The 25,767-nt window shown below is 58.0% G+C and overlaps 1 protein-coding gene across 16 annotated transcripts in view; it reads left to right on the top strand.

The window, feature by feature from the left end:
• The window catches only part of TMEM104 (transmembrane protein 104), a 54,262-nt gene that overhangs the window by 3,204 nt on the left and 25,291 nt on the right, over positions 1-25,767 (top strand). For 3 of the 16 annotated variants that reach the window (XM_084983686.1, XM_003131226.5, XM_084983700.1), the window contains exons 3-8: positions 5,761-5,882; positions 8,768-8,849; positions 9,296-9,392; positions 9,665-9,745; positions 13,139-13,238; positions 13,694-13,802. In XM_084983686.1, the coding sequence (XP_084839812.1) occupies positions 5,761-5,882; positions 8,768-8,849; positions 9,296-9,392; positions 9,665-9,745; positions 13,139-13,238; positions 13,694-13,802 (591 nt within the window). Of the gene's footprint in view, positions 1-5,760; positions 5,883-8,767; positions 8,850-9,295; positions 9,393-9,664; positions 9,746-13,034; positions 13,239-13,693; positions 13,803-25,767 lie in introns of all 16 variants that reach the window. The other 13 variants (XM_084983689.1, XM_084983691.1, XM_084983688.1 and 10 more) reach the window with 7 other exon arrangements.

Below are 25,767 nucleotides of genomic sequence, written 5' to 3'. Positions count from 1 at the left end.
CCCTGCTTCCTTTGACAGCTGTCGTTGGGGAAGCTGTTGAAAGGTGCCTGTGACCCCTGCCTCGTGCACACGTGTGGGCGAGGCCGCTGGGGTCCTGCCCTGAACCTCCTAGGGCTTGCGGCTGGGGCACGTCAGCCAGCCCAAGGGATAGGACTGTGCCTTCTCAGCAGAGAACCAGAGGAAGCTCGGTTTGCATTGAAACCGCAGCCTCCCAGGAGGCTGGCTGTGCTGAGCAGTCACCCGACTGGCAGAAGAGATCATCTCCCCACTCCTGCCCCGAAACTGCCTCCCTCCCCACCCCCTGCCGCCGCCTGTGGCTCAGCTCGGGTTTGCTTCCTGCCTCCTGCTCTGCTCCTTGAGATTAGTCCTTACCAATCACTTTTACTGGCGGTAAAGAGGCTTGAACTCTGGCCAGGAAGGTGGAAAAGCCACACAGGGCTCCCTGCAGCCCTGCCAGGCCCAGAGTGCTGGCTTCAGAAGGAAAAAAGAGCAACAACCCAAGACAAATGGGATCACCCCTTTCTGCTCCTAACTGCCACAGTTGGTCCCCAATTAACTTCTCTGTCAAGTTCTTGCAGGGTCTTTTTTTACTGAGATTTACTTGAACTTTCCCTTGGGAGTGTGTTTATTTCATTGTGTCTTTATCAGCAGTGGTTCTCAGCTGGTGGCACTCCTGCCTCCCAGGGGACATCTGGCAATGTTCGGAGATGTTTTTAAATTTTTTTTTCCATTTTATTATTATTATTTTTTAATAGTTATTTCCCCAATACAATTTTTTTTCCTACTGTACAGCCTGGTGACCCAGTTACACATACATGTACACATTCTGTTTTCTCATATTATCATGCTCCATCATAAGTGACTAGACACAGTTCCCAGGGCTACACAGCAGGATCTCATTGCTAATCCATTCCAAAGGCAATAGTTTGTATCTATGAACTCCAAGCTCCCCAGCCACCCTCTTCCTCCTCCTCCCCCTTGGCAACCACAAGTCTCTTCTCCAAGTCCGTGATTTTCTTTTCTGTGGAAAGGTTCATTTGTGCTGTATATTAGATTCCAGATAGAAGTGATATCATATGGTATTTGTCTTTTTCTCTCTGACTTATTTCACTCAGTATGAGAGTCTCTAGTTCCGTTCATGCTGCTGCAAATGGCATTATTTCATTCTTGGCTGGAGACATTTTGACCGTCACAACACGGGGGAGTCCTGGGGGGCTGGCTTCCAGTGGGTGGAGGCCAGAGAGGCTGCTAAACATCCTGCAATTCACAGAACAGGCCCCCCAACCAATCTCAAAAGTCAGCAGTGCTCGGACTGAGAAGCCCTGCTTGACAACATAGACCTTTGACTTTTGTTTGTTTGTTTGTTTTAGGGCCACATCTGTGGCATATGGAGGTTCCCAGGCTAGAGGTTGAATCAGAGCTGTAGCTGCTGGCCTACACCACAGCCACAGCAACGCAGGATCCTTAATCCATTGAGCAAGGCCAGGGATTGAACCTGCATCCTCATGGATGCTGGTCAGATTCGTTTCCACTGAGCCACGATGGGAACTCCTAGACCCTTGGGACATTTACATCCCAAGACCTTCAGGCATCCCTGAGTTCACAGATGCCTCTTGTGCTACTTAATTTCTGCCTAAAATTTTTGGCTAAGAACCATCACTTTCTTAGGCCTCTTTCCTCTCTTTTTACTTTTATCACAAGAACCATCACCAGGGCCATTTTCTATAAAGAAATAAAGATTCTAGGAGTTCCCGCCATGGCACAGTAGGTTAAGAATCCAACTGCAGTGCCTTGGGTCGCTGCTGAGGTACAGGTTCAATCCCCAGCCTGCACAGAGGGTTAAAGGATCCAGCGTTGCTGCAGCTGGCAGCTCAGATTCAGTCCCTGGCTTGGGAACTTCCATGTGCCGTGGGTGTGGTCATAAAGGAAGAAGGTTCTAGCCTTCATCATGGCACTGCTTGTGAAAGCAGTATGCCAGGAGATCAGCTGTTAGGTCAGGGACTGGGGCCTGGCCTCTTAGCGTTTCCCTATCCCCTGTCCCCTGCACCAGGACCATGAGCCCACCTGCAGCCTGACTTGCTCTGCTTCAGCCACGCCGGCCTCAGAGTTCCCCGGGCCACCCCTCCCTCTCGCCATCCTGAGGCCTTTCTACCTGCCGGGCTCTGCTCTGGCCCTTTGTCTGGGCGACTCCTGCTCAGCCTCAGGTCCCAGCTTGAATGTCCTCCCGAGGCCTTCTGTGCGCACCTGTTTGAAGCACTTCCCTGTTATTCTTTGTCACGGCACCCTGGTTCTTTCCTTCAAGACACTTCTCCCGGGCAGTCATCATAGTCTTCTTGTCTGTGTCCTGCTCCTGCTCGAGGTCAAGGCCCCTGTCTGTCGTGCCCACTGTTGTCCCCCCGGCTCTCAGCGCAGGGCCAGGACCAGGCTCTCCATAGTTGTTGAATCAGTGAACGAATGAGCAGAGCTCGGCTGACGGATCCCTCGCCGCCCCGCTCAGCTCTACCCACCTCTGGCTGAAATTAACCCCTGCAAAAGTCGGAGTTAGTTTGTAGACGTTCACATTTGTGAAAAGACAACACTGGGGGCTTCCAGTTCGGTCGCCGTCACACTGATTCTCACACCACCCTGGGCCAGGCTTCAGCAGGGGAGCCACGCCATCAGGAGCTCAAGGAGGACGCTTCAAACGCGTCTTAATCCTTCTGGGATCTGTCCCTGGGGTCAACTCGAGAATGTGATGTTTAAAATGGGGCAAAAGCAAAACCAAGAAAAACAAAAAAAATAAAAGCAAGTGAAATGGGAGGAAGGTGGTCAGGCTCCGGGCAGACCCCCATCTTGAGGCCAGGGGCCAGGCACCCCAAGAAATGCAGAGAGAGGTGAGATACAGGTCGCAGCCACAGAAGCCTCAGATTTACTTTTTTTTTTTTTTTTTTTTTTTTTTAGGGCCACACCCATGACATATGGAAGTTCCCAGGCTAGGGGTCGAATCAGAGCTACAGCTGCTGGCCTACACCACAGCCACAGCCACAGCCACAGTCACAGCAATGCCGGACCAAGCCAAGTCTGCAACCTACACCGCAGCTCATAGCAACACCAGATCCTTAACCCACTGAGCGAGGCTAGGGATTGAACCTGCATCCTCGTGGTTCCTTGTCGGATTTGTTTCTACTGTGCCACAACAGGAACTCTGAGAAGCTTCAGATTGAAAGGCAGGGAAAAGATAAGCACATCAGCATCGAAAACCCAAAGGAAGGCATGAGAAACGTTCTTGCCCCAGGACCTTGGGAGTGGGGGGCTTTGTGGTGGGAGCAGCATGCGAAGGGGCCCCGAATAATGAGTGGGAACTGGGGGGCCTGGCCAGGTGTAAACGGGTCCTGGGAAGAGTGGCTCCCTCTCTCCTAGAAGCCCTCACCCTGTTTGTCCAGCACTCAGGGGGCCAAGGGCCACCTGCCCGGAAGCCTGGCCCGCCCTCCCCACTGCCCAGCCCTTCCGGCCTCCCTGTCCAGGGCCCCAAAGTGCTTGGTGATGCTCCTTATCTTGCTTTTTTTTTTTTTCAATCTGACTGAGGCTGATCTGAGAATGGACTCTAACGTGTGTGTTTCTGATTTCAATTGCAACACATCGTTCTTTTAGAAAAAAAGTTGAACTGTAGAAAAGTGCACATTTCTAAGAAAGGGGAATTGAAAATGAGAGCTGGGTAGGTGTGTCCAGAGGGGTAGTGTTTTGTTTTGTTTGCGTCTTTGTTTTTCGTTTGGTTTTCGGCCGCACCTGTGGCATATGCAAGTTCCCAGGCCCAGCGTCGAATCCAAGCCACAGCTGGGAGCTCTGCCACAGCTGCAGCAACGCCAGATCCTTAACGCACGGCGATGGCCCAGGGATTGCACCCAAACCTCCACAGCAACCCGAGCCGGCTGCAGGTGGTTCCTCGACCCACTGTGCCGCAGCAGGAACTCCCATTGTCATTTTTAAGAATGCCGTTTCCAAGGAGTCCTGGGAGTGGAAACCACAGGTGCAGGACCTTGGCGATGAAGGCAGAGGATATAGGTTGCTTCTTCAAGGTGTTTTGTTAAGGGAAAATGAGAGGGTCATGTTTTGAAGATGTCGAGAACATTTGCAGGCAGAGGGGAAGAGTTTATAGGAGGAGAAGGTTCCAGAAAGGGGAGCCGAGCTCAGCACAGGTGCAGGGCGGAACCTCAGCAAGGAGGAAGCACACGTGTTCCCCGAGGCGGGAGGGAGGAGGTGGACGCTGGGTAGGAGTGAGGCTGGGGGGTGCTCGTCAGACGGCCTCTGTCCCCTCCATAGCATTGGAGACGGGTGGGAGCCGCGGGTCTGGGGCTTGGGCGTGAGGTTTGAGCCTTTACAAGGGAACTGCTCAGACGTCTGCAGCAAGGAAGAGAATCTGATGCTGCCGAACCACAGGAGTAGCGGGGACCGCCATCTGTCACGGGACTCATCGTTAGAGTTTTAAAGTCATTCCGGGAGCCCTCTGCATCTTCACCTTAGGGAGTCCAGGAAGTGGGTGCAGGGTCGTCCCCAAGGCTGGGGGGTCTGAAAGGTTAGAACGGGGAGGGTGGGGGGAGCTGCAGGCAGAGTGTGCTTCCTGGAACCAGCCAGTTGTCCGTGATGCGGGAGCATGCGTGTGAGGCCACGATGGAGGCCGCGGCCTGGGTAGGGAGGGCGGCGGCTAGACGTCCTGATCAGGACAAAGGCGGGTCGGTGGGGGTGGAAGGCAGGGGCTTCAGGGCAGAGCGGCTTCAAGCTCGAGATCTTGAAAAGGCAGTCCCTAAGCAGCTGAGCTGGAGTCAGGTTGGTGCGAACTAGAGTTAAGCTTAAAACCAGGGAGTTCCGTTGTGGCTCAGTCAGTTAAGAACCCGGCATGGTGTCCTTGAGGATGAGGGTTCCACCCCTGGCCTTGCTCAGCGGGTTAAGGATCTGGCGTTGCCACAAGTTGCAGCCTAGTTTGCAGAAGCAGCTCGGATCTGGCGTGGCTGTGGCGTAGGGCGGCAGCTGCAGCTCTGATTTGACCCCTAGCCTGGGAACCTCCATATGCCGCAGGTGTGGCCCTAAAAAGAAGGAAAAAAGAAAGAAAGAAAGAAAGAAAGAAAGCCCTGAAGTCAGTGACCCGGCAGTTCTTCTGGGAGGTTGGTTGGGGGGGGGGTTCGGGCGAGGCGGGGGGAGTGGCTGCCGGTGGGTAGGGCGTTTCTTTGTGGGGTGATGAAATGCAGTTAGATGGGTGCTGGTTGTAGAACTTATGATTAAAAACTCCTGTGTACTTTAAAAGGGTGAATTTGCAAAGATTTTTTTTTTAGGGCTGCACCTGAGGCCTATGGATGTTCCCAGGCTAGGGGTCAAATCCTGGCTCACACCACAGCCCCACCAAACGCTAGATCCAAGCCGTGTCCACAACCTACACCACATCTCATAGCAACCCGGGATCCTTAACTCTCTGAGTGGGGCCCGGGGATCGAACCCACATCCTCATGGATACTAGTCAGGTTCGTTTCCACTGAGCCACCCCAGGAACTCCTGCAAAGGGTGATGAACTCGGGGCTTTCATCTTCCGGTGCTCCTGTTTGGTTCCCGGGCCTCCGATGGCAGGTCCTGCCTCCCTCGAACCTGGGCCGACTCCTCCCTCTTCCCACACGCCTGGCTGAGGCCTGGCCTCCACCACAGCTTTGCTGTCGCCCCAGGTCACCCTTGGAAACCCTTGGGGGGTAAGGCGCCTTAATTTCTGGGCTCAAATGTCCCCTCTCTTGGTTCCAGGTTGGCCTGGTATACATGTTTAACCTCATCGTGGGCACCGGCGCACTCACCATGCCCAAGGCCTTTGCCACCGCTGGGTGGCTCGTCAGCCTGGTCCTGCTGGTGTTCCTGGGCTTCATGAGGTAAGGGGCCGTCCCGGGGGGCCTGGGGCGGAGCAGGGGGAGCCTGAGCTCTCTCTGACAGTGCGAGGAAGACGCCCCCCGTGAGCGGATCCTAATAGGTGCCCCGAGCCAGCAAAGGAGGCACAGAGGCCTCCGCGTCTCGGGCTGATGGAGCAGTCGCCCACCCTGACCACTGAAAAGTGAAGACCTCCAGTTAGGCTCGGGGACGTCTCCCGTGACCCTCGCGGGTCCTTCCCCCGCGGGTTTTCCTCCCCGTTGTATCCTTTGTGCCTGGTACGGTCGGAGTTTGTTCCCTGAGAAAATACTACCCAGCACGGAAGAGAACCTGACGGCCCTTTCAGCTGATACGGGGAAATCAGTTTGGAATTCAGAATTTTTTTTTAAAATAAGATTTTATTTATGTTTTTAAATATTTTATTTATTTTCTTTCCGGGCCACCCTTAGCACATGGAGCTCCCAGGCTAGGGGTCAGACCCAAGCTGTAGTCATGACACATGCTGCAGCTGTGGCAATGCCGGATCCTTAACCTACTGGGCCGGGCCAAGGATTGAACCGGCGACCCAGCCTCCAGAGACACTGCCGATCCCGCTGCATGACTGCGGGAAGAATGAGGGGGGATTCCAAACTTCCCAAATTGGGGAAAGTGTGTGGGGTGTTTTCTTTTTTGGCTGCCCCACAGCAAATGGAGTACCTGGTTCAGGGATCAGATCCAAGCTGAGCCACAGCTGTGGCAACCCTGGATCCTTTAACCTCCTGGCCTGGGCCGGGGATCAAACCTGCGTCCTGGTGCTGTAGAGATGCCACTGATCCCACTGCGCCACAGCAGGAACTCTAGAATTTAAGAGAGTATCCGAGGCAGTGATAAACACACGTGCCTGCATGCAGTCGAGTGTTCATCTCCCCTCTTGCACCTGCTTCCTGAGCGGGTGGGTGGGCATCACCTGGGACCACCAGCTGGTGCCGCTTAGTGCCCCAGGCCACTAGGGACTTAGGACTAAGCATTTCCAGCCCCCTGAACCTAGTAGGAATCTGAAAGCTGCCCAAAAAGGGGGGGGGCACCTGGAACCACCCCCAAGGGGTACCTCCCCTGAGGCAACACAGGCACTATTCTTAGGTGCTAGAGTCCTGACCCACCGAGCCAAGCAAAGCCCCCTGCCCTCGCAGGCCTGCTTCTCTCCTGTGGGGAGACGGACCGTGCGCAGTGAAGATAAGAAATAGCAAAGTGTAGAGTAAGAAGATGAAGAGCAATACAGAGAAATTGAAGTGTGTGGCAAGGGGAGTTCCCACTGTGGGCAGAGGGCTAAGGATCTGGCGTTGCCGCAGCTGTGGCGTAGGTTGCAGCTGTGGCTCAGATTCGAATCCTGGCCTGGGAGCTTCCACACACCTCGGGTGTGGCCGAGAAAGAAAAAAAAAATGCACAGCGTGTTAAGGGACCGGGCGGTGGGGCCATTACAGTTTGGGGTAGGTGGTCCGTGGCCCTGGGAGAGCAGATCGGGAGGAGAGGGGAGCCGCCCCAGCTGGAGGAGTGGGACTGATTAGTAGTGAAGCCAGTTAAGACCTAGAGGAGGCTGCGTGCGATGGGACAACGTTCCTTCCGGGGGGCTTTGCGGCCGTCCTTGAGGTGCCCTTGGCTCCTTACCTACCGCAGGCCCTGGCAGCCAAGAGCCCGAGCGTCCTTGTCCTCCTCTGACTCTGCTGTCCCCTTCAAAGGACCTTCAGCGCAGGCAGCCACCTGAACGGAAACTGATTACTGGGGGCCCCCGGGTGGGGTCCCCGCCCCCTTCCCGCTCAACCCGTTTATGTTCAAACATGATCAATGAGTCGGCTTTGTGTGATCATGAGAAGCTTCTTTATGCCTTAATTAAGATTGATTTTTAGTTTTACCTCCAAAAAGCAGGGAAAATCTAGAGCCCTTAAAACGGTCACTTAGGCAAGATAATGAGAAACCTCTCTAGGAGGTGCCGAAGCGGCTGGAATGGGGGCTTCCAGCTGGCGGCCCCACCTCTGCTGAGATGGAGTGGGTAGGGGTGACCCCCCCACCCCCGCCCCCCACCTGCTGGGCTGAGCAGCCACCCGGGAAACAGGGCGATGAATGTCCCCTCCTAGGGGTCCCAGCAGGGCCAGAGTCATTCCCCAGGTTTTATGAGCAGGAAGGCGGCCCTCCCTCCCTGAACCTTCTGCCACCGCCGGCATCCACGTCTCTCCAGTTTCCCTCAGAAAAGAGCAGTTTTTCACTTTAGTCTGACTTCTCAGCAGCTGATGTCCCCTCCCCATCTCCCATCTGATGCGGGCCGTAAAAAAGCTGGCCTAACATTAGCCAGGTTATTAGCAGTCAAGGTACCACCCCCCCAAAGGGGGAGGGGACAGATGCCAGCGCCAAGTGTCCTTTTCACTTAGCCTCACCTGCGCTCTGCTCTGCCCATTAGTGTAGTGACTGGGGGTTGACCCCTGGGCCACCGCCTCTGCCCTTCCCGAAGCTCTGGGAGGGGCCGCGGGTGACCCAGCCTCCTCTTCGCAGCTTAGAGCGCGGCATGGTGCCTGCCCTTCCATCTCCCCACCTCTGCATGCCGTGCCCCCGCCTCACCGCTCCCCCAGGCTCACCCTCTCTCCTTCCATCAGCGTTTCACACCCGTCTCTCCTGGGTGGGCACTATTTCCGTCACGCGCTGGAAATGCATTCTGAGTTCGTTCGGAGACGTCAGGGTGAGCTGGCCCTTTTTTATCAGGTCAGACCCACCTCTGAAGTTCCCGCCCCTTCCTTGGGACCCAGGATGCTTTGGGCCCTTTGGTCGGGTCAGGTCTTCGATGGCGTTTCCTTTTATCTTGTACCTCCTCCAACCTCCGGCCTGCCTTTGGCCATTCACACGTGGCCTCCCTTCCCTGCAGCTTTGTGACAACTACCTTTGTGGTGGAGGCCATGGCGGCGGCCAACGCTCAGCTCCGCTGGAAGAGGATGGAAAACCACCAGGTGTGTGTGCTGCCCTTGGCTCCGGGCGGTGCCCCAGGGCGGTTGTTACAAAGAGGGGGCCCTCGACAGCCGCTTCCCTCCCTCCTGAGGCCTGGGGTCTCCTGAGCACAGCTCCGCTCCAGGATCCTAGCCCAGAGCTGAAGTCCACGGCCATGGTCAGCTTGCAGAACCAATGCAGCCTCTGCTCTTTTGACGTCCCCTCCCCCCGACGTCTGGCCCAGTCATCCTGAACCTTTGTACCTGGAACCGGGCTGCAGCGTCTTCCTCTGAGTGTTACCTGCACCTTCGAATGTGACAGCATCGACGTGTCGAAAGTTTCCTCATCAGATGCCTTCTAGAAAGAACAAACTAAGGAAACAGGCTCTCCAGTGTCCCAGGGGGTTTCCGCCGAGCCCTGTGCCCCTGCGTTTTCCTTGTCTGTTCTCATCCTCCCCACTCCCCCCCAGCAGGAGGAAGACGACGACTCCTCCTCCGCCTCCGACAGCGATGTCCTTATCCAGAACAACTACGAGCGGGCGGAGAAGCGGCCCATCCTGTCTGTGCGTAAGTCTGGGGGTTCTGGGCTGGCCTGTGCTTCGCTCTGGTCCCCAGGTTCCCCTTCCTCCTGTCCCTCCAGAGACCCTCCGGCATCTCCCACCCCAGGGCTGATCCCAGGTTGAAGGCACCGTGGAACAGTAGCGCCGAGCCCTGGTCTGCTCCCCACAGCTGCCTCCCATCCCAGCACACACTCACACACACAGAGTCCATTTGAACCTCGGGCCAGGTGTCCCAGCATGAAAAACAAAAACGCTTCCTCTTTCCTCCTGGCTCCGCAGAAAGGCGCGGCTCTCCGAACCTCTTTGAGATCACAGACCGGGTGGAGATGGGACAGATGGCTTCCATGTTCTTCAATAAAGGTAGGGCTCCTTCCCGCAGGTGGGGGAGGGCAGAGGGAGAGCTGGTACCCTCCGCAGGCGGGGGCACTCGGAGCCAGGGTTCCACCTCATCTGGCGGGGTGGGGGGCAGACGATGGGAGCCGCAGATTCTCGGCCGGAGAAGCCACTTTGCTGAGACGCCTGAACGGCTTCAAGGTGTTTTCTTGGATTCCTCCCCGTTCCTCAGCACATCAGAAATAAAGCAGCAGCTGCAGCTCGTAGAGGCTGAGTGTCCGGAGCAGCTTTCCGAAGGAAGCTGCTGGGGGCGGCTGGTGGTTCCGTGCCTCCTGCTTGATAGCTTCTCACTTGTCTCTCTTTTCTGGGCTGTTCTGTCTCCGGCTGCTCAGAGCGACCACCTTGGGGCAGCGGGAGGATGCTCTGTGCCTGTGTGTCTTCTCGGTGGCCAGCAGAGGGCGCCAGCGACCCACGCTCAGGGCCGCTGCTGGGAACCTGCGCTCTAATCATGACCTCTCCCCACTTGCCCTGCAGGCCAGCCCTGGAGGGATTGGGCCGCCAGCACCCAGCTCAGGTGCTGCAGAGTTGCTTGTTCCCCCAACAGCACCTTAGACTTCCATTCTAAGTCCTGTTCTTTCGGAAGACAAGCTATTCGATGGTTTAGTTCTTTTAATGCCCAAACCTTCATAGAGTTTGGCGCATCTCAGTAAATCCTTGCCCTTGCAGTTATGCTGGGAGATTTTCTGCCCCTTCATCAAATCTCTGTTGGCAGAGTGGGGGCCGCTCCACCGGTTCCTCGCAGTCCTGAATGTGGCTGCACTAACTTGAGCTGAAGGGGGTTGTAGAAACTAGAGTCTAGAATCTTCTCCACTGCTTCTTAGGAGGGTGCGAGGTCTGTTTCTCAGCAGTGGTGTGACATGAGAGGGATGTGACCGTCGGCCAGAGGTCGCCTGCGGGTCTGTTCCCAGCCTCACCGAGGGGTTTCAGAACTTAGCAAAACCAGATCGGCTGTGTCTCACCCATTCTGTGCCCGTTTCCCTTGTTCCATGTCTGCGTCCCCATCTCCTTGGACCAAGATAAGCGGGGCAGACGTTTCCTCCTGGTGGCTGCATGGTCTTCTCCCAAGTGCAGTTTCTGAAATGAACTGCACGGTGGAGGGTGGACAGAGACCTTTAAACCTCCTTCCTGATCTTCGTGTTTCACAGTCCGCCCTGATTTCTTTAAGAATTCTAGGAACTTGTGGTCTTGTGACTCCTAGGTTTTCCAAATCTGATAGATAATAAACACGTTCAGGAGTTCCCATTGTGGCTCAGCAGTATCCAACCTGACTGGGATCCATGAGGTTGCAGGTTCGATCCCTGGCCTTGCTCAGCGGGTTAAGGATCTGGCATTGCCATGAGCTGCGGTGTAGGTCGCAGATGAGGCTCAGATCCTGCGTTGCTGTGGCTGTGGTGTAGGCAGCCAGCTGCCATTCCAATTTGAGCCCTAGCCTGGGAACCTCCATGTGCTGCAGGTGTGGCCCTAAAAAGCAAAAAGAAAAGGAAGAAAGAAAGAAAGAAAATAAACACATTCATCTGAGAGCAGCTCAGACTTGGAGGGTGCCTGCTTCTCACCTGCTCCACGGTTTCTCAGCCCGGGCGTTGGCTGGATCTTTCTTCACTGTGGGGCTTGGCCTGTGTGTTGTGGTGTCAAGTCACATCCTCAGCTTCTACCCACTAGTTGTCAGTAGCACCTCCCAGTCATGACAATAAAAAATGTCCTCAGACTTTGCCTCGGGTCCGGGGGTGGGGGGTGGGGGGCGGCAGTGGGCAGAATCACCCCCAGCTGAAAGCACTGCTCAGCTCTATCGTAATTTGCAGAGTGTCGCCTTCACCTTTGCAAGGGCTGCCCTCCTCCCCCCAAAGGCCCCCCTGGGGGTCCAGACTCAGTCCTTGTAATTAGAAATGCCAGTGCCAGCCATGCTGGCCTCCTGGAAGTTCATTGATCCTCCCAGTCTGTGTCTAGTAATGACATTTATTGATCAGGGCGGGCCAGTGGCAGTTTATAAAGAGCTGACACGCGTGCGGGCAGGAGGAAAGGCTGAGAGTCGGGGAGGACGGGTTCCCTGCAGGAGCTTTGGCTCAGAACAGAGGAACAAGCAGGAACGGGGGCTTGACCCACAGCCTGGGTGTGAGCAGCAGCGACCTGGGGCCCCTGAGCTGGGCCTTCAACGCTCCGCCAGGCCCTCCAGGGTTCTCTCAAGGATCCTGTCTTCTGGGTCTTTGCTGCCTAGATGCCCAGCGGCAGAGCCAACCTCAAATAGCCCAGGAGGAATATGCTCCTGGCTTTCCCCGGGGACCTAGAGGCTCTTCTGAGCCACCAGGATTAGAAGGGAACTGTCACTTCATTTTTCTTTCTGTTCTCAGAGACTCCAGCAGCTTGAGATCAGTGACACCAAAAACAGGCAGTCCGTCTGAATGGCAGTTTGAGACTGGCCGTCTGGGGCCATGCCCCTGAGGTCGTAGGGTGCGGGTGCTTGTCTCAGAGCTTTTACACCTGTTCTCCGTGGCCAGAATCATACGTGGAATTTCATGCAGGTCGAATCCTTCTCACTGTGCAGGATTAAAGACAGCTGGGGACTTGCCAGGCTCAGGAAACGAGGCCGATGTGATTAAGACCAGAGCCCGAGTTCACAGCTCCTCGTCCAGGCCCCCCGCAGGGAGAGGGGACCGAGGTTTGCCTTTGCAGAGGGAGCATCCACGTCGCTCCCCTTCCAAAGTCAGCATCCTCCCCACAGAGGCTTCTCGTAAGCAGGGCAGGGAACCGTCTTGAGCACCGGCTCCTGTGCTGCCTCTCTTCCCAGCGCACCTGGCCACCCTTCCCATTGCGTCCTTGGTGAGGGGCCAGATTCCGAATGAGACCCTTGGTCTTTGAAAATCAAGGGCTTTTAACCCTCTTGATTTCAGCTTCCAAAGCTGGGCCCCGTCCTGACAATCCTCTTGCTTTCCGGTCCCTCGGCAGCCGTCTTATCTCAGAGCCCTGAGTCTGGCTGCGCAGGAGGCCCCGGCCCAGCGAGCCCTAGGTGCCAGGCTCCAGATTCAGGCCGTCCCTCCTCCTTCCCCCCGAGCAGCCTGTCCCGAGCGTGAAGACGCTTCTGGTCCCACCCGCACCTGTCCCTGCCCCGCACTTGCCCTGGACCCGTCTGGGCTCAGAACCTCTCTGATGCAGCCTCACTCAGCCCCTCTCGGGTGACTGTCACGAGTCGAGGGGTTTCCTGCCGGCATCACAGGGTAGGCAAGCAGAACGAGAAACAGGACTTGGGGTGGGTTTCCCGCAGTGCCTGGAGGACAGAAAGCCGTGGATGAGGTGGAGAGGCAATCGTCCCCAAAGAAGCCCGGCGCCTGCCTGCGGCTCCCTGACCGACGACCTTGTTCCTTTCAGTGGGGGTCAACCTGTTCTACTTCTGCATCATCATCTACCTGTACGGGGACCTGGCCATCTACGCCGCCGCCGTGCCCTTCTCCCTCATGCAGGTGACCTGGTGAGTGCCCCCCCACCCCCCCACCCCACCCCGAGATGCAGCCAGATGGGCGTGCTCAGGCATCAGGGCGGAGGTCTCAGGGCAGAAGCTCCACACCAACCGAATCCATCCACATCTGCAGGATGGAGGTGTCCGAGGCCCTTTTTGGCACGTGCCCCAGCCAGCTGTCCTTCCAAGACCCGCTTCTCACCACTCTCCGCTTCCCTGTCCCATGGGGAAAGGGACCAGGGTTCCCACCAGGGCCTCCCGAGATGCCAGGGAGCCATGCGGCACGATATGGAGGCAGGTGCCCGCCCACAGAGACAGGAAACCAGGGCTCGCAGAGAGTTAGATCTTTGGATCTGAAGCCACGGCTGGGGGCGTGGAGGGCCCGTGGCTTCCCTTGATTACGAAGGGCAGCTTCTGCCTCTACAGCCAAGCAGGGAGGCCCAGACTGAGCCCCTGTTCTCCCTCAGCAGCGCCCTGGGCAACGACTCCTGCGGCGTGGAGGCCGACGCCAAGTACAATGACACAGACCTGTGCTGGGGGCCCCTGCGCCGCGTGGACGCCTACCGCATCTACTTGGTGAGTGGCCTCGCCTCTGCTCCCCAGCCCCGCCCGGCCAGGCCACCCTGGGGGCCGGGGGCCGGGAGCCGCCTTCGCTCTTGGCCAAACTTTGCCCAGAGAGCAGGGTCTGCACGGCCCACACTCTGGCCGATGGGTCCCGCGCAGGACGTGGATGGTGTCACTGCCACACCAGCCCCATCGTGTCCTGGCCACGTGGCCTCTGCCATAGGTGGTTTGGACAAGGCGTTCGGGCAGTGCCAGCTCCAGGGGTGTGACCGCTGAGAAACTTGGCTCAGGGTTGGGGGGCACTTTCAGCAAAGCCCTGTAAAAGGGCCAGGGGTCTGGAAACTTTCCCTGTTTTGACCTTCCTCCTGACCAGCCCGAGAGCAGGTCGCCGGGCTTCCCTGCAGGGCAGGCAGGCCTGGGCTGACCCTAACCCGACCCTGAGGGCAGACGGGCCTCCAGCTGTGGATCAGCCCAGCCCGCGCCCCGTCTCCCTGCCCCCGCCCCGCGGACAGGGGGAGCCCATGAGTCTCCAGGCTCTGTGCCCTGTGAGGGGGAGGGGAAGTGGAGCCGGGGAGCATGCCCGATGGGTCTGGGGTCTCGGGGATGGGAGACAAAACCAGAAGCAGGTGTCTGCCTGCTGTCTGGGCGGGACTTAGAAATCACTCCCTTTCGCTTGTGCAGAGTCTATAAATACCCTCCTCGGCCCTGACACAGATTTAGGTGCATAGGTGACACACAGCTTGACACATGGCCACTTAGCTGATGTGGTGTGGGAGGCAGGGCCGGGAGGGAGCCAGCCTTCCCCACGAAGGTGGCCCCTTCCTTGTCCCTATCCTGGCAGAAGCCGCCACGGCCCCCACCAGCTGCATTACTTGGGTCTGAATGCGTTAACCCCAGGGACGGCAGAATGGTTGCTTGGCCTCCCGGTCCCAGCGTATAGACCTTTCCGGGAGAGATTAGTTTTCTTCTATGCGTTTGCTGAGTCAGATGGTCTATGTGGCGCCTCTTGCGTGTTTAGCCAGGACTCTTCCAGCAAAACTGCATCTCAGCCCAGGTCCTCCCCAGACTTCGGTAGCACATTAACTTCCAGGCCTCGGGGGCGGGTGGAGGACTCAGCAGTGCAGCCAGAAGCATGCTCTGGAGGCCTTGTCACCCCTGAGCCTTTCAGCAGCCTGTGATTGATAAAATTAGCAAAAGCATGGGAGCTCCCTGGTGGTCTGGTGGCTAGGATTCAGCACTTTCACCACTGCAGCCCGAGTTCCATCCCTAGTCTGGGAACTGAGATCCCACATCAAGGCCCTGCACGGTGTGCCCCCTCCCCCACAAAAATTAGCGGAAGTATTAGAAGTGTAAGGACCCATCTGGATCTCTAACCAGCAGAGCCAAGCAGAAAGGGGAGGCAGGTGGAGGAGAGAGTATGAGAGCCTTGGCACAGACCCGGGAGCAGGTCGAGGGCAGGGGGCAGCAGCTCTGCCCCTCAGGTGGGTCTTTCCAGGGAGGGGGGGCCTGCTGGAGTCCGCACAGAATCTGCCCGGCACATGCCCATCCCCCCTCCCCACCCCATGTCCACCAGCAAAACAGGTACGGAGCCTGGGGAACATGGGCTGCTGCCACCTGTCTGGTGAATTATTTAGCAGCGCTGTTATTGCCTTATTAAAGTCTTCCTTCCGTTCTTCCTATAAACCTTCCACGTGATGGAAGCCTCAAATCTCAGTAAATCTCTGACGGAACAGAAGGAACCCTTCAGGAAAGCAGACGGGCATTCGTTTCTGCCTTCGCCTCCCAGATACTGCACTTACAACTCGTAGAGCTAATTGCCACCAGGCCGCCCGCAAAAGCTGCCCGAAATAGGGAGGGGGCCGAGCAGAAACAGAGCCCGTTCTCTCTGGCTGTGGACTCACACATACGCGCACACACGCACACTACCGGGGGCTTCAGTTTGCTCGCAAGGTTTTCGGCTCAGACACGCTCCTCTTTGCCCGGCTTGGGGAGATTCAAGGCAGGCGGACCTTCGCGTTGTCTCAGAGGTTCCTTTACGACTTTGCGTGTGGCCCCCTGGGACTGTAGCTTCCGTGGAACAGCGCCTCCTGACCCTGAACTCGGGGCCTCTCTGTCCGGGACAGGCCTCCCCCACTTGGTGAGCTGGAAGCATTGAGCCAGGGCCTTGGCACACGTGCTTTCCTGGTCGGGCCCAGGCGCTGCTGCGCGATACGGCATCTTCTCCTCCCTTGTCTGGCCCGCATCCTTGTTCCGTCAAGTGGCCCCTTCCGATCCTGGGAGAGGAGGGTCCCCCTCGCGCTTGGCCCCGCTCACACGCGTTTGGAAGGCTGTCCTCCCTCCCAGAAGTTTCCCGCCGTGCCTCCTACCAGCTGCTTTGCTGCCGCCACATCGGGTGAGGCTGCAGGCAGGTTTCACTAAGGCCCCTTCCCACGCCAGGCACAGTCCTTCTGTCTCAGGGAAACGACAAACCTGGCCTGTGTATTTAATAAAAGGACCTCAGAATAGCCGCTGCCTTTCTATCCCAGGGCAGTATGTTCTGGCTTTTGCTTTACGGTGTCATTTTCAGACCGCGCTCTGGAAGCCACCTCTTCTGTGTCTTCCCAGGCCTGCTGCCAAGAGGCGCCCCTGGAATGAGAGCGCTCGGAGGCAGCCTGCACATGGGATCAGGAGTACTTGTGAGAAGGGGGCTTTCTCTACCAGTAGTTACCAGTCGCCTCCCAAAGCCCTGAACTTAACGAAGGGAAGCCCTCCACCCTGCCCCCTGCATCCTCTTCCTGTGACTGCCAGTACGGCTTCGCTTCAGAGGAGCCGGGTGCTGTGACGTGGGGCTGGTCCCATGAGTCACACGTGCCCGCCTCCCCCAGGGTGGGGCGTCCCACCGGAGCCAGCAGCAACCTGGATCCCATCGCGAGGGCCCAGAAAAGTTCACTTCAGGATCTGACCCTCAGAATCCACCGCCCACCCCTCCTGCTCCTCCGAAGGATCAGAGGGGAAGGTGTTGATGCCCCAACGCTTTCAAACCGGCAGCCTTGCCTCCAGGCTGGGGAGCATCCTGGGACTCTTTCTGCAGCAGCTCTGGCTCTGGTAGGAAACAAAGCCAGCCCTCAGCATCTGATTTTCCTGCACAGTGAGGAGGGGTCAGGGGCCGCCGGTGAAGTGGCAGGGGTGCATGGAAATGAGTTCCGTCCCAGAATTGCACTGTCCCGAGCATCTGGGAAGCAGGATGTCTGTCACTGTCCCCTTGAGTCAAGGACACTGCCAGACACTCTTGTTTTCCTTCCTCGTCCTCACTGTGCTTCCCAGCCTCATCCATACCCCATGCCCTGGTGTCGCTGCCTCCTTAAGAGTGGCAGAGGGAAGCCTGGGGGTGGGAGCTCCCTGGGTTCTAAGCCTCCTCACTGCCTGCAGGAGCAGCCTCCGCTGCTTACAGGTGGACACGTGCTGCCAGGCACCAGCAGCCCAGCAGGCCCCGGCTGGGCAGAACCAGGCACGCAGATGGCCGAGCAGAGCTCATCCTGCCTGGAGCCCTGGCCGCAAACTGGCAGTACTGGGCGGGGGACCCTCGTAGGCTGCCTTGGGACAGGACAAAGTCACCCTGGCTTGCTGTCCTGCCTTGAATGCAGGGGCTGTGAGATCCACCTCCAGGAGAGAGGTGCAGCTAGCAGGTGCCTGATAGGTGACCTGCCACCCTCTGCCAGGTAGCCCTTGAAGAAGCAGGCTGTGTTTGGGGACTGTAAGCAGAGTTCTGCCTGTTGGACTCTCTTCCTAAAGGAGCATCTGGTTTGGGCTCGGTTAGCGCCTGAAGGGTCCCGGGCCTTCACTGGGAGCCCTGGTTTCTCTTTCTCTGGCAGGAGGCTGTGTTTTCTGATTGCGTCTGGGCTCAGTCTTACATGACAGTGCTTGCCTCTGCCATTAGCAACATTTCAAATAGCCAGCAACCCCAGCTTTAGACCAAATGATCTCTTCCTAGAAAAGTACGATTCAAAGCAAAAACGTCCTTCGGGAGAGGGGGGGAGTGACTCCCCCCGCCCCCAGTGCAGCACCAAGTGGAGCCCTGCTGGCTCCTTCCTGCTGTGTTGTTTGCATCCATGTGGCCTGTTACCCGTTACTTCCTCATCTCTGTTTGGTCCTCCCAGCCAAACAGTGAGATCCTTGGCATCTTCCCATTTCACAGCAGAGAACACTGAGACCTGGGGACTGTGACTGCGCCAGGGTCACTGAGCTGAGGCAGTGATGAGAGCCGGGATAGGAGGGGCGGGTCGCGCCTGCTTGGAGCTTCCGTTTGCAGAGGTTGGGGTGACACTGCCCAAGGATGGCATCTGTTCAGTGATCCGGGTGCGCCCGACCGCCTGATTGACCCACTGCCTTCCTGCCGCCCCTCGGTCCTGGGCAGCCAGGCCGGCTTCTCCCTTCGCTCAAGCAGCACTGGAGCCCAGCACATCTTCGCAAGGACGTTTCCCGTCCCTGCCGCCGTCTCGCTCTCTCTGTTCTTTCAGCAGCAGCCACAGGGCCCTGGGGCAGTGGCATCTGCTAATAAGTGGGTCACCGCTGCCATTGCTTGAATGTTTATTCTTACCGATTCTGGGGCAGGAGGTGGCCTAGAGGCCTTCGGGACCAGCGAGGAGGGAAAGTTCGTGTGAAGCAACAAGTTTCAGCAGCAGCAGTGATGTCATGGGACCCGTGGGGGCACCTCCCGGGGGCACCAGCCCTGGAGCACAGCTCCAGTAGGTTACAGCATGAATGCTGCTCCTGGGTTTGCACAATGCGGGGAAGCCGAAGGGAGAGAGACACAGAGGGACGGGAAGGGTGGCCCCGGGGCGGGGTGATGGGCTGTCTTCCCGAAGGAGGCTAAAGCCGTGGCTCCATCCGAAGTTGGAGGGCAGGTCCTGTAGATGGACTGGTGGCAGTTTCCCTTCTCTGGGGACATCGCCCTCCGGCCTGACTCACCTGGGCTGGGACTCAGCCCAGCACCAAACCAGAGCCGAGGGGAGGGGAGGTCCCTGGCCCCCTGGAGCGGGGAGGGTGTTGCTTACGGGGTCTTACAGGGTCTGGGACATCAAGGCGCCGCCCTCACAGGATGGTGACTGCTTGGGGACCAGCCAGGGCTACCAGGGAACCCCTTCCTTTTCACTCCTTCCTTCCGTCCCAGCACAGCTCCTCATTCCATTCCGGAGGCTCCGGGAAAGTCAGTGTGGCTTTGCCTGTGGGAAGATGCCCACCACGCTGGGCGTCCCTGCAGGTGCGGTGAGCAGAGTAGCCCTCCCAGGCCGGCCCACCCTGACCCGGCAGTGGTTTGCGGTTGTCCACCAGCTCCTCTGAGCCCCCGGGAAGACCCTTGTCACAGGGTGTACCCCCAAGTGCCGAAGCTCTGCTTTCACGATCCCTCGTCTCTAGGGAGAATTTCTGCCCCACACCCCAAAACTGCGTTACCCTCTCCCCAGACAGGCGTTGACGCTGAGCGAATTCTAACTTCAAACAGTGGCCGGCGCTCAGATAGAAATGAGTGACTTTAAAGGATTGGCTTGTCTCTTCTTTTTCAAGGAAATCAATAACACAGGGACAGGGCTGCGTTTTTCTTTCTTTTTTTCCTAGGGAGCTGTCTCTGTGTCTCATCCAGAGAATGGCTTCTTGTGTTTTGCTGTGCTCTCTATCCCCCAGCCCCAGCCCTTTCTAAATGAAATTCAGATTACGCTGTCACTCACTCCAGCGCTGTGGCTTGTCTCTCGAGTTCCTGCCAAGGGACCGCGCGGGGCCCCACCAGCCCACCCGTCACCCCCTGCTGCCACTGGTGTCTGGGCACAGCCTCCCGTATGTCCTCCGGTGCCAGCCCAGCTGCTGCCCAGTGTTGCTCTGGACCAGCCCTCACCTTTCACAGGTAGCACCTGGGTAGCACCCCGCTGGACCACAGTGACCCCTCCCCACCCCTTCCTGGCCCCCACGCCTCTGGGTGTTTGGCCTGAGCTTCCTGCAGCTCAGTGAGAGGACCGCTGTTTTTATTTTTAATGCGGCTCCCAGGGACGTGAGTTCTGTCCGCCGGCGTTAAGCTTGTCATCCATCACGCCCCACGCCCTGCCTCTGCCATGGCTGATTCCTGACACACCAGCTTATAGGACGGAGCTGGCTCCCCTGGGCCACCCACTCCCAGCTCCCAGGAAAGATCCGGGGTAACAGGACTCGGGGTCACAAGACAGTCCCCACCCCCAGCCTCAGAGACTGCTCTTTGGGTGAGCAGAGGTCCTCTGGCCTTGACTCTGTTCCAGCCCCTGAGCAGGTGACCTGCCCACACCCCCTTCTCTCGATGGCGGCTTGGCTGTCACCAGGTCTCTGTCCCCATCTCCGCCTCTGGAAAGGGATGAGTACAGCCTCACAAATAGGACTTGCCCAGGGCCAGGCGCCTTTTACCCCCAGGCACGAGGGAAGCCGTCAGCCTGGCTTGTCTGGTTTCTTGTCCTTTCTCCCTGCCCCCACCCTCCAGTTCACCCAGGGCAGAGCACTGAACTGGGAAGTCATCTGTGCCCGGTAAGCGGGCCACCCCTGCCGGATGTCACATGAAAATCCCAGCCTATGGAACAAACCCGGGTGTGATTACTTGTTCCAAACCGGTTTGTTGCTTTACAGAAGGACTCGCTGCGGGTTCCTCTTCAGCGCTCAGTTTCCCTAGTGTGTTTAAAACTTTAGTCTGTGAAAATTCGGCATTTATAAATAGAACTTTTAGAAGCTCATCTCTTGGGAAAAGGGCAGGAATACGAAGCCCAGTCCATGCGGAGACAGGCTGACGGGGTGTTGGCGTGGACACCACACACACACAGCCCTAAGCTAGAGAAGCTTCGTGGCACTTGTTAAGTGTACATCCGCGGCCCACACTCATGCACAGGCCGGTTTGGTTGGGAAGCTTCCAAATAGGTCTCCGTGGGGAGCGTTCATCCCTGCCGAGGGCCTTCTGCCCCGTGCTCTTGCAGCACCATTTTTATCCACGCTTCACACTGGTCCCAGGCAGACCCTGAGCTCGAGGCTTCTTTATTTGTACACAGCGCGATCGGGGGTGAAAAGCTGGTGCCCTTTGCCTCACGAGCTCCCCTGCCTGCTCCTGGCCACGGACGTGTGTGTGTGTGTTCAGTCAGTCCCCTCAAGAAGCTGCTCCAGGCCAACTCCCACGGCGCCGCAGCCCATGCCTTCTCCTTGCTCCTCAGCCCCTCTGCTTCCAGACCTCCCACTTCTGGGCAAAGGGCTAAAAATAACTTCGTTCCTTAAGGAAATGTCCGGTTGTTGATTTCAGATCCCCCCTCCCTTTTGGTTTTTTCCTTCATTTCCCAAAAAGTCCGGAAAAACAATTGTAGTGTAGGACATGCAGCAGCCTCCCAGTTGTTTTAAGAGTCACATGGAGCATTCTCAAATGTTTTGTGCTCACAAGAATGAAAACTCCATAGGCCAAACCACACTTCTTCTCCCGCTTTGGTCTCTCTGCTGCTTTCTTTCCGTAGATGAATCCATGGGGCTTGCAACAGCCCTGCTGACTCTCGGGAGGCTGTGCTACTCCCTCAGTGATGCTTACTCTCCATTGCAGGGTGTTTTTTATAAGCAGAATCCGCTGTCTTTCTGAATAGCACCCCAGGGCCCTGGCAGTACGTGTTTAATTAAATAAAGCGCTCATTCTAAAGTACAGCTGTGCTCCTCCAGTGGCTGGTGCCCCAGCCAGCGGCGCTGGCCCTGCAAACAGCTCAGAGAATAAAAGTACCTGCAGGCCCGGTCCCCAGCCTGCAGGCCAGCCCGCAGGAGAAAGCCGGAGCCAAAGGACCCCAAAGGGCTTGCAGCCGGCAGAGAAGTGTCTGGAACACGGGCGTGATTAGGCAGAGCTGAACAATTAGGGTGCATATTAATGATGACACCTGATTAATTTGCTCGAGCTCAGGCTGTCTCGTGGATGAGCCAAGAGTAGACGCAGGTACATTTTGATAAGCCTTCGGGTGCAAAGGGAGGTGCCGCGCGCCGAGGGCATTGCTCAGCGGATGCTGTGTGAAGCCGGCAGAGAGGGTCACAGGGCACAGCAGAGTCAGGCTGCAGAAGAACTGTAGCCTGAGATTGAGACGTTCTCAGGACACCTTACCACGAAGGGGGGGAGACAGTCGGGCTGAGGGGGTTGCTGACCAGGGCTAGACGCCACCCGTCCCCCCACCCCCAGTCTGTGACAGCCCAGCAGTTCTGGCAGCGTCCTCTTCACCACTTTAAGGGGGCTGTGCTCCAACCAAGGGGGGTACCCGGCCTCCAGGAACGCTGCCCAGCCTTCTGCACACCCCCCCCCAAGTCAGGCACGAAGGCCTCAGCTGGGTCCCAGAGTTTGGTTCCAAGACCACTGACGCTTATTAAGAATATAGATTCCCGAGCCTCCCCGCCCCCCCCCCCCCCGGTCCAATGTTACAGCAGCCAAGCAAGTTCTGAGGGGGATTCTGTGTACTCTCCCCATTGAGAAAGTCCGCTGGCCGAGGCCCTGTCACAGTGGTAAATGGCCTTGCCGACACCCAGGCTCCCAGAGAGAGACCCGCTTCCCCAGCCCGCCGAGCCTCCTCCAGAGGAAGGACTGGGGCAGGCGGGTCTCCAGCCTGGCCTCACCGGTAACAGACTGAAGCTGGTGCCTCGGGCGCTTCAGTGCAGACAGGCAACAGCCCCACTCCCGCTCTGATCAGACCGGGTCCAGGCTCTGAATGTCCCCAAGAGACAAGGGGCTCCAGCCACATCCCTTTGTCAGAGGCTGCCTTGCTACCTGTGGCCGACAGACAGGTCCCTCCCTGGGATGGACCCTGGATGGGCTCATGGCTCCCTCTTGGAGGAAGAGGCCTCTGTCTCTGATCCACTGGGGAGGAAGCCGGGATAGTTAGCGTGATTTCTAACACCCGACCCGACAGAGCTCGTTAATCAGCCGCTTGACATGTCGGCTCCCCTCGGTGCCCCCTCCAAGGTTACTCAGCACTGGCCGAGAATCCCGCTCCTTGTTCCGTCTATTTGGAGGTCGGACGTCAGCAGGGAAGGGGTGGAGCCAGCGGCCTGCCTCCGCTCCCCGCAGGGCTCCCGTGTCTGGGCACCTGACCCCCACTCCCCGCAGCTCCCCCTCCCGAGAAGAGCGGGATGAGGAGGGGAGACGCCTGAGCGTCTGCAGTGATCATCTGGCGCCTCGCCTGGGGCATCCTCAGGCAGTTGAGGTGACAGGGTGAGGGCTCTGCCTCCCAGTGTCCCCAGGGTGGGGTCACCAGAAGCCAGCAGATGCCAGCAGATTCCTGGAGGTGCCAAACAGCCCTGCAAGACCATGAGGCTCACGCACCAGCCATCATCCAAAATGCCCAAGCAACTTACTTAACAGAATCGGGTGGTTCGGGGGTCTGGGTGCTTTTCTCCCAGGGAGCCCACCCCTTGTCCCTCACGTCCTCTTGTTCTAAGGACTTGACCCCTAGCCTGGCCCCGCCAGCTGCCCCCCAGCCCCTGGATCACAGGGCCAGCTTCCCCAGCTTCCTCATGCCTTCCTCATGTGCCCAGCTTCCTCATGCCTCAAGCAGCCGGTACTTCGCCCAGCGCAGCCCCTCCAGGCACAGCCCCGGGGGGAGGGACGCCACGTTCGCACCCTCTCCCCATCCTGACCCTCTCCCCTTCCTGACGTCCAGTGTAAAGGGACCAGGACACAGAGACAGTTGACTCTCTTTGGGCAGACTTCAGTGGCTGAAAAAGAGGGAAGCAGGGAACCAAGCCTGTGGTGCCTGAGAAGTTTTCGTGCATGTGTCTGTTCGCTGAGCCTGAGGAGAGCAAGGAGAGAGGTGCTGCTCCCTTCTGGAACTTTCAGGAACCTTCCCCTACAAGTCCTCTCCTACCTTCCCCTACAAGACCTGTTTTCTTGTTGCTGTAGCTTCTGTGGCGCCTAGGCATGCACCATCCTGGCCAGAGCTCCCCCAGGGCTCCCTGCCAGGGCCTGGGAGGGCATTTGTACCGTGGCCGGCTGGGTGGGGACACCCTGGCCAGGCCTTCTCTCCTCTGGCCTCCAGGACCCACAGTTCAAACCTTTAAAGTCCCTTTCAAGTCTCACCCTGTTAGAGCAGAGGAATCCTGCCCAGGGGACCCCGAGGAGCACCTTGGAACCCGCGTGCCGGGGGAGCTTGTCCACGGAGGGTTGGCTGTCATCACAGCCCAGGCCAGCGCCCCAAGGTCATGAGGCTTTTCTCTTTCTGACGTTTCCTCCCTTCAGCCTGGCTTCAGGTAATTCTGGCGCCGTTTCCCTGCTTAAAACCCTGTAACTCCTCTCCGTAAGGCAGTGTCTAAACTCCTTCACGGGACATGGCCTGCTCTACTCTTCTTCTGGAACTTTCTCTTGCCCCACCACCTCACCCTTGCTGACTGCCATCCTCTGAAGATGCTGGGCACTTTCCACAGCTCTGTGCCCTTCACAGAGACAGGCACTCGCTGGTTCCAGACCACGCTCAGCCCACCCCCACCGCCCCGTGGCCTTAATGGCATCTTATCGGGGGTCCGTTCCTTGGGCTTGCTGTGAGCCCCTCAGGGTCTCCTTTCAGCTGAGAGCCTGCGAGGGGCCGCACACAGGGGGGTTGCTCCCTGAGTGTCTGAAGGGACGAGACCCCTCGGGTGGGCAGGCACGGGTGCGAGGCTCCCCATCACCCCTCAGCCTGCTGGCACCCAGGGCTCACCGCAGCTGGCAGCCACCACTCCAGCCAGAAAACCTCCCCGTCCAGCTGGCCCCTCCTTTCCCAGAGGCAGGGGGGCCGGGACAGAAGCTGCCCCTCAGCAAGGGCTTAGGGACCCCAGTCTTTGGGGACCAAAGACAGAGGAGAGCAGTCAGAAGCTGGCCAGGAGCCAGGAGGTCAAGGATGGCTCGCCACTCATCTCTCTGCCTCCCCTCGGCACCTGGATGGTGGCCAGGGTAGTATTAGAACAGGTGCCAGCTCCAGAGGCAGAGCCCCCGGCTTCCGCCTGCTTTGCCCACTTCCCCCCTCCTCACACACACGTCCCTCCCAGCTCCCTATCATGTTCCTAAAGCCACCCGGTTGAAGATCAAGCCCGTCGGTCTTTTCACCCGGGCGTGTGGGTGTGGACCCCTTCTCTCTCTTTCACGCTCAGGAGGAGCCAGGCTCCTTTATAAACCCCGACGGCTTATAATTATTGAGCGAGTGCCTGTGTAGGTTTTCCACAATATTAATCTTTTCCCCCAAAACCACAAGGGTTGCAGCCCTGGCATCAAATCCTTGGAACTCTGCCCACCACCGGTACCATCTGGCTTCTCAGCTGAGGAAGAGACACCACAGGCACGCAGCCTTGTCTGCAGTTGCGGGGTGAGGGGCAGCAGCCGTGCCCCCCGCGGCCCCCGGAGCCAGCGTTGAAGGGGCATCGAGGGGCCTGGATAGACTCTCTAGGGCACAATCAAGGGAGGTGGTCAGATGCCCCAGAGAGGGAAGGAGCCTTTATGGGGCCAGGCCGAGCTCTGAGCTCTGCTGTGTCTGGGTTGTTATGCGCTCCTGGACACGGTCATTAATCCCCCTCAAGCCCAGCTTTTTCAGGTGGAGACAATAACCCATTTGGAGGGTGTCGGGGTTGGAAAGCAGCCTTAGACGGAAGATGCCGTCGTGTCTGGGCACTGAGCAGGTGCTCTGTGATGTTGGCTTTGCCTGTTCTCTGAGCCTCCCCTGAGGCAGAGCCTCCTCTGGGTGCTGGGGGTCTCCTGGGGGCCGTCAGGAGGCGGGGGAAGGCTCTGGGCCTAAGAGGGGGCAGCCTGTTCAGGGGCAGAGCTCTCTCCTCCCTGCCAACAGCAGCCCCTCAGAACTGGGGGCTTGCAGACGCTGTGGGCGACGATGCCTGGGCCATGTGGGTGGGGCTCCTGATGCCACAGCAGAGGCTGGGAGGAGGCGGCGATGCGATGGCAGGAACAGCTGCCTGGGAGCCACAGCATGTATTCTGGAAAGACACGGGCTCCCTCCAGCAGCGGTCA

Source organism: Sus scrofa, chromosome 12, assembly GCF_054392235.1.
Source record: "Sus scrofa isolate SSC_HxYL_T2T_F1_AM1 chromosome 12, Sscrofa_HxYL_maternal_Yorkshire_Landrace_v2.0, whole genome shotgun sequence".
Lineage (NCBI taxonomy): Eukaryota > Metazoa > Chordata > Mammalia > Artiodactyla > Suidae > Sus > Sus scrofa.
This window is presented reverse-complemented; position numbering and strand designations above follow the sequence as displayed.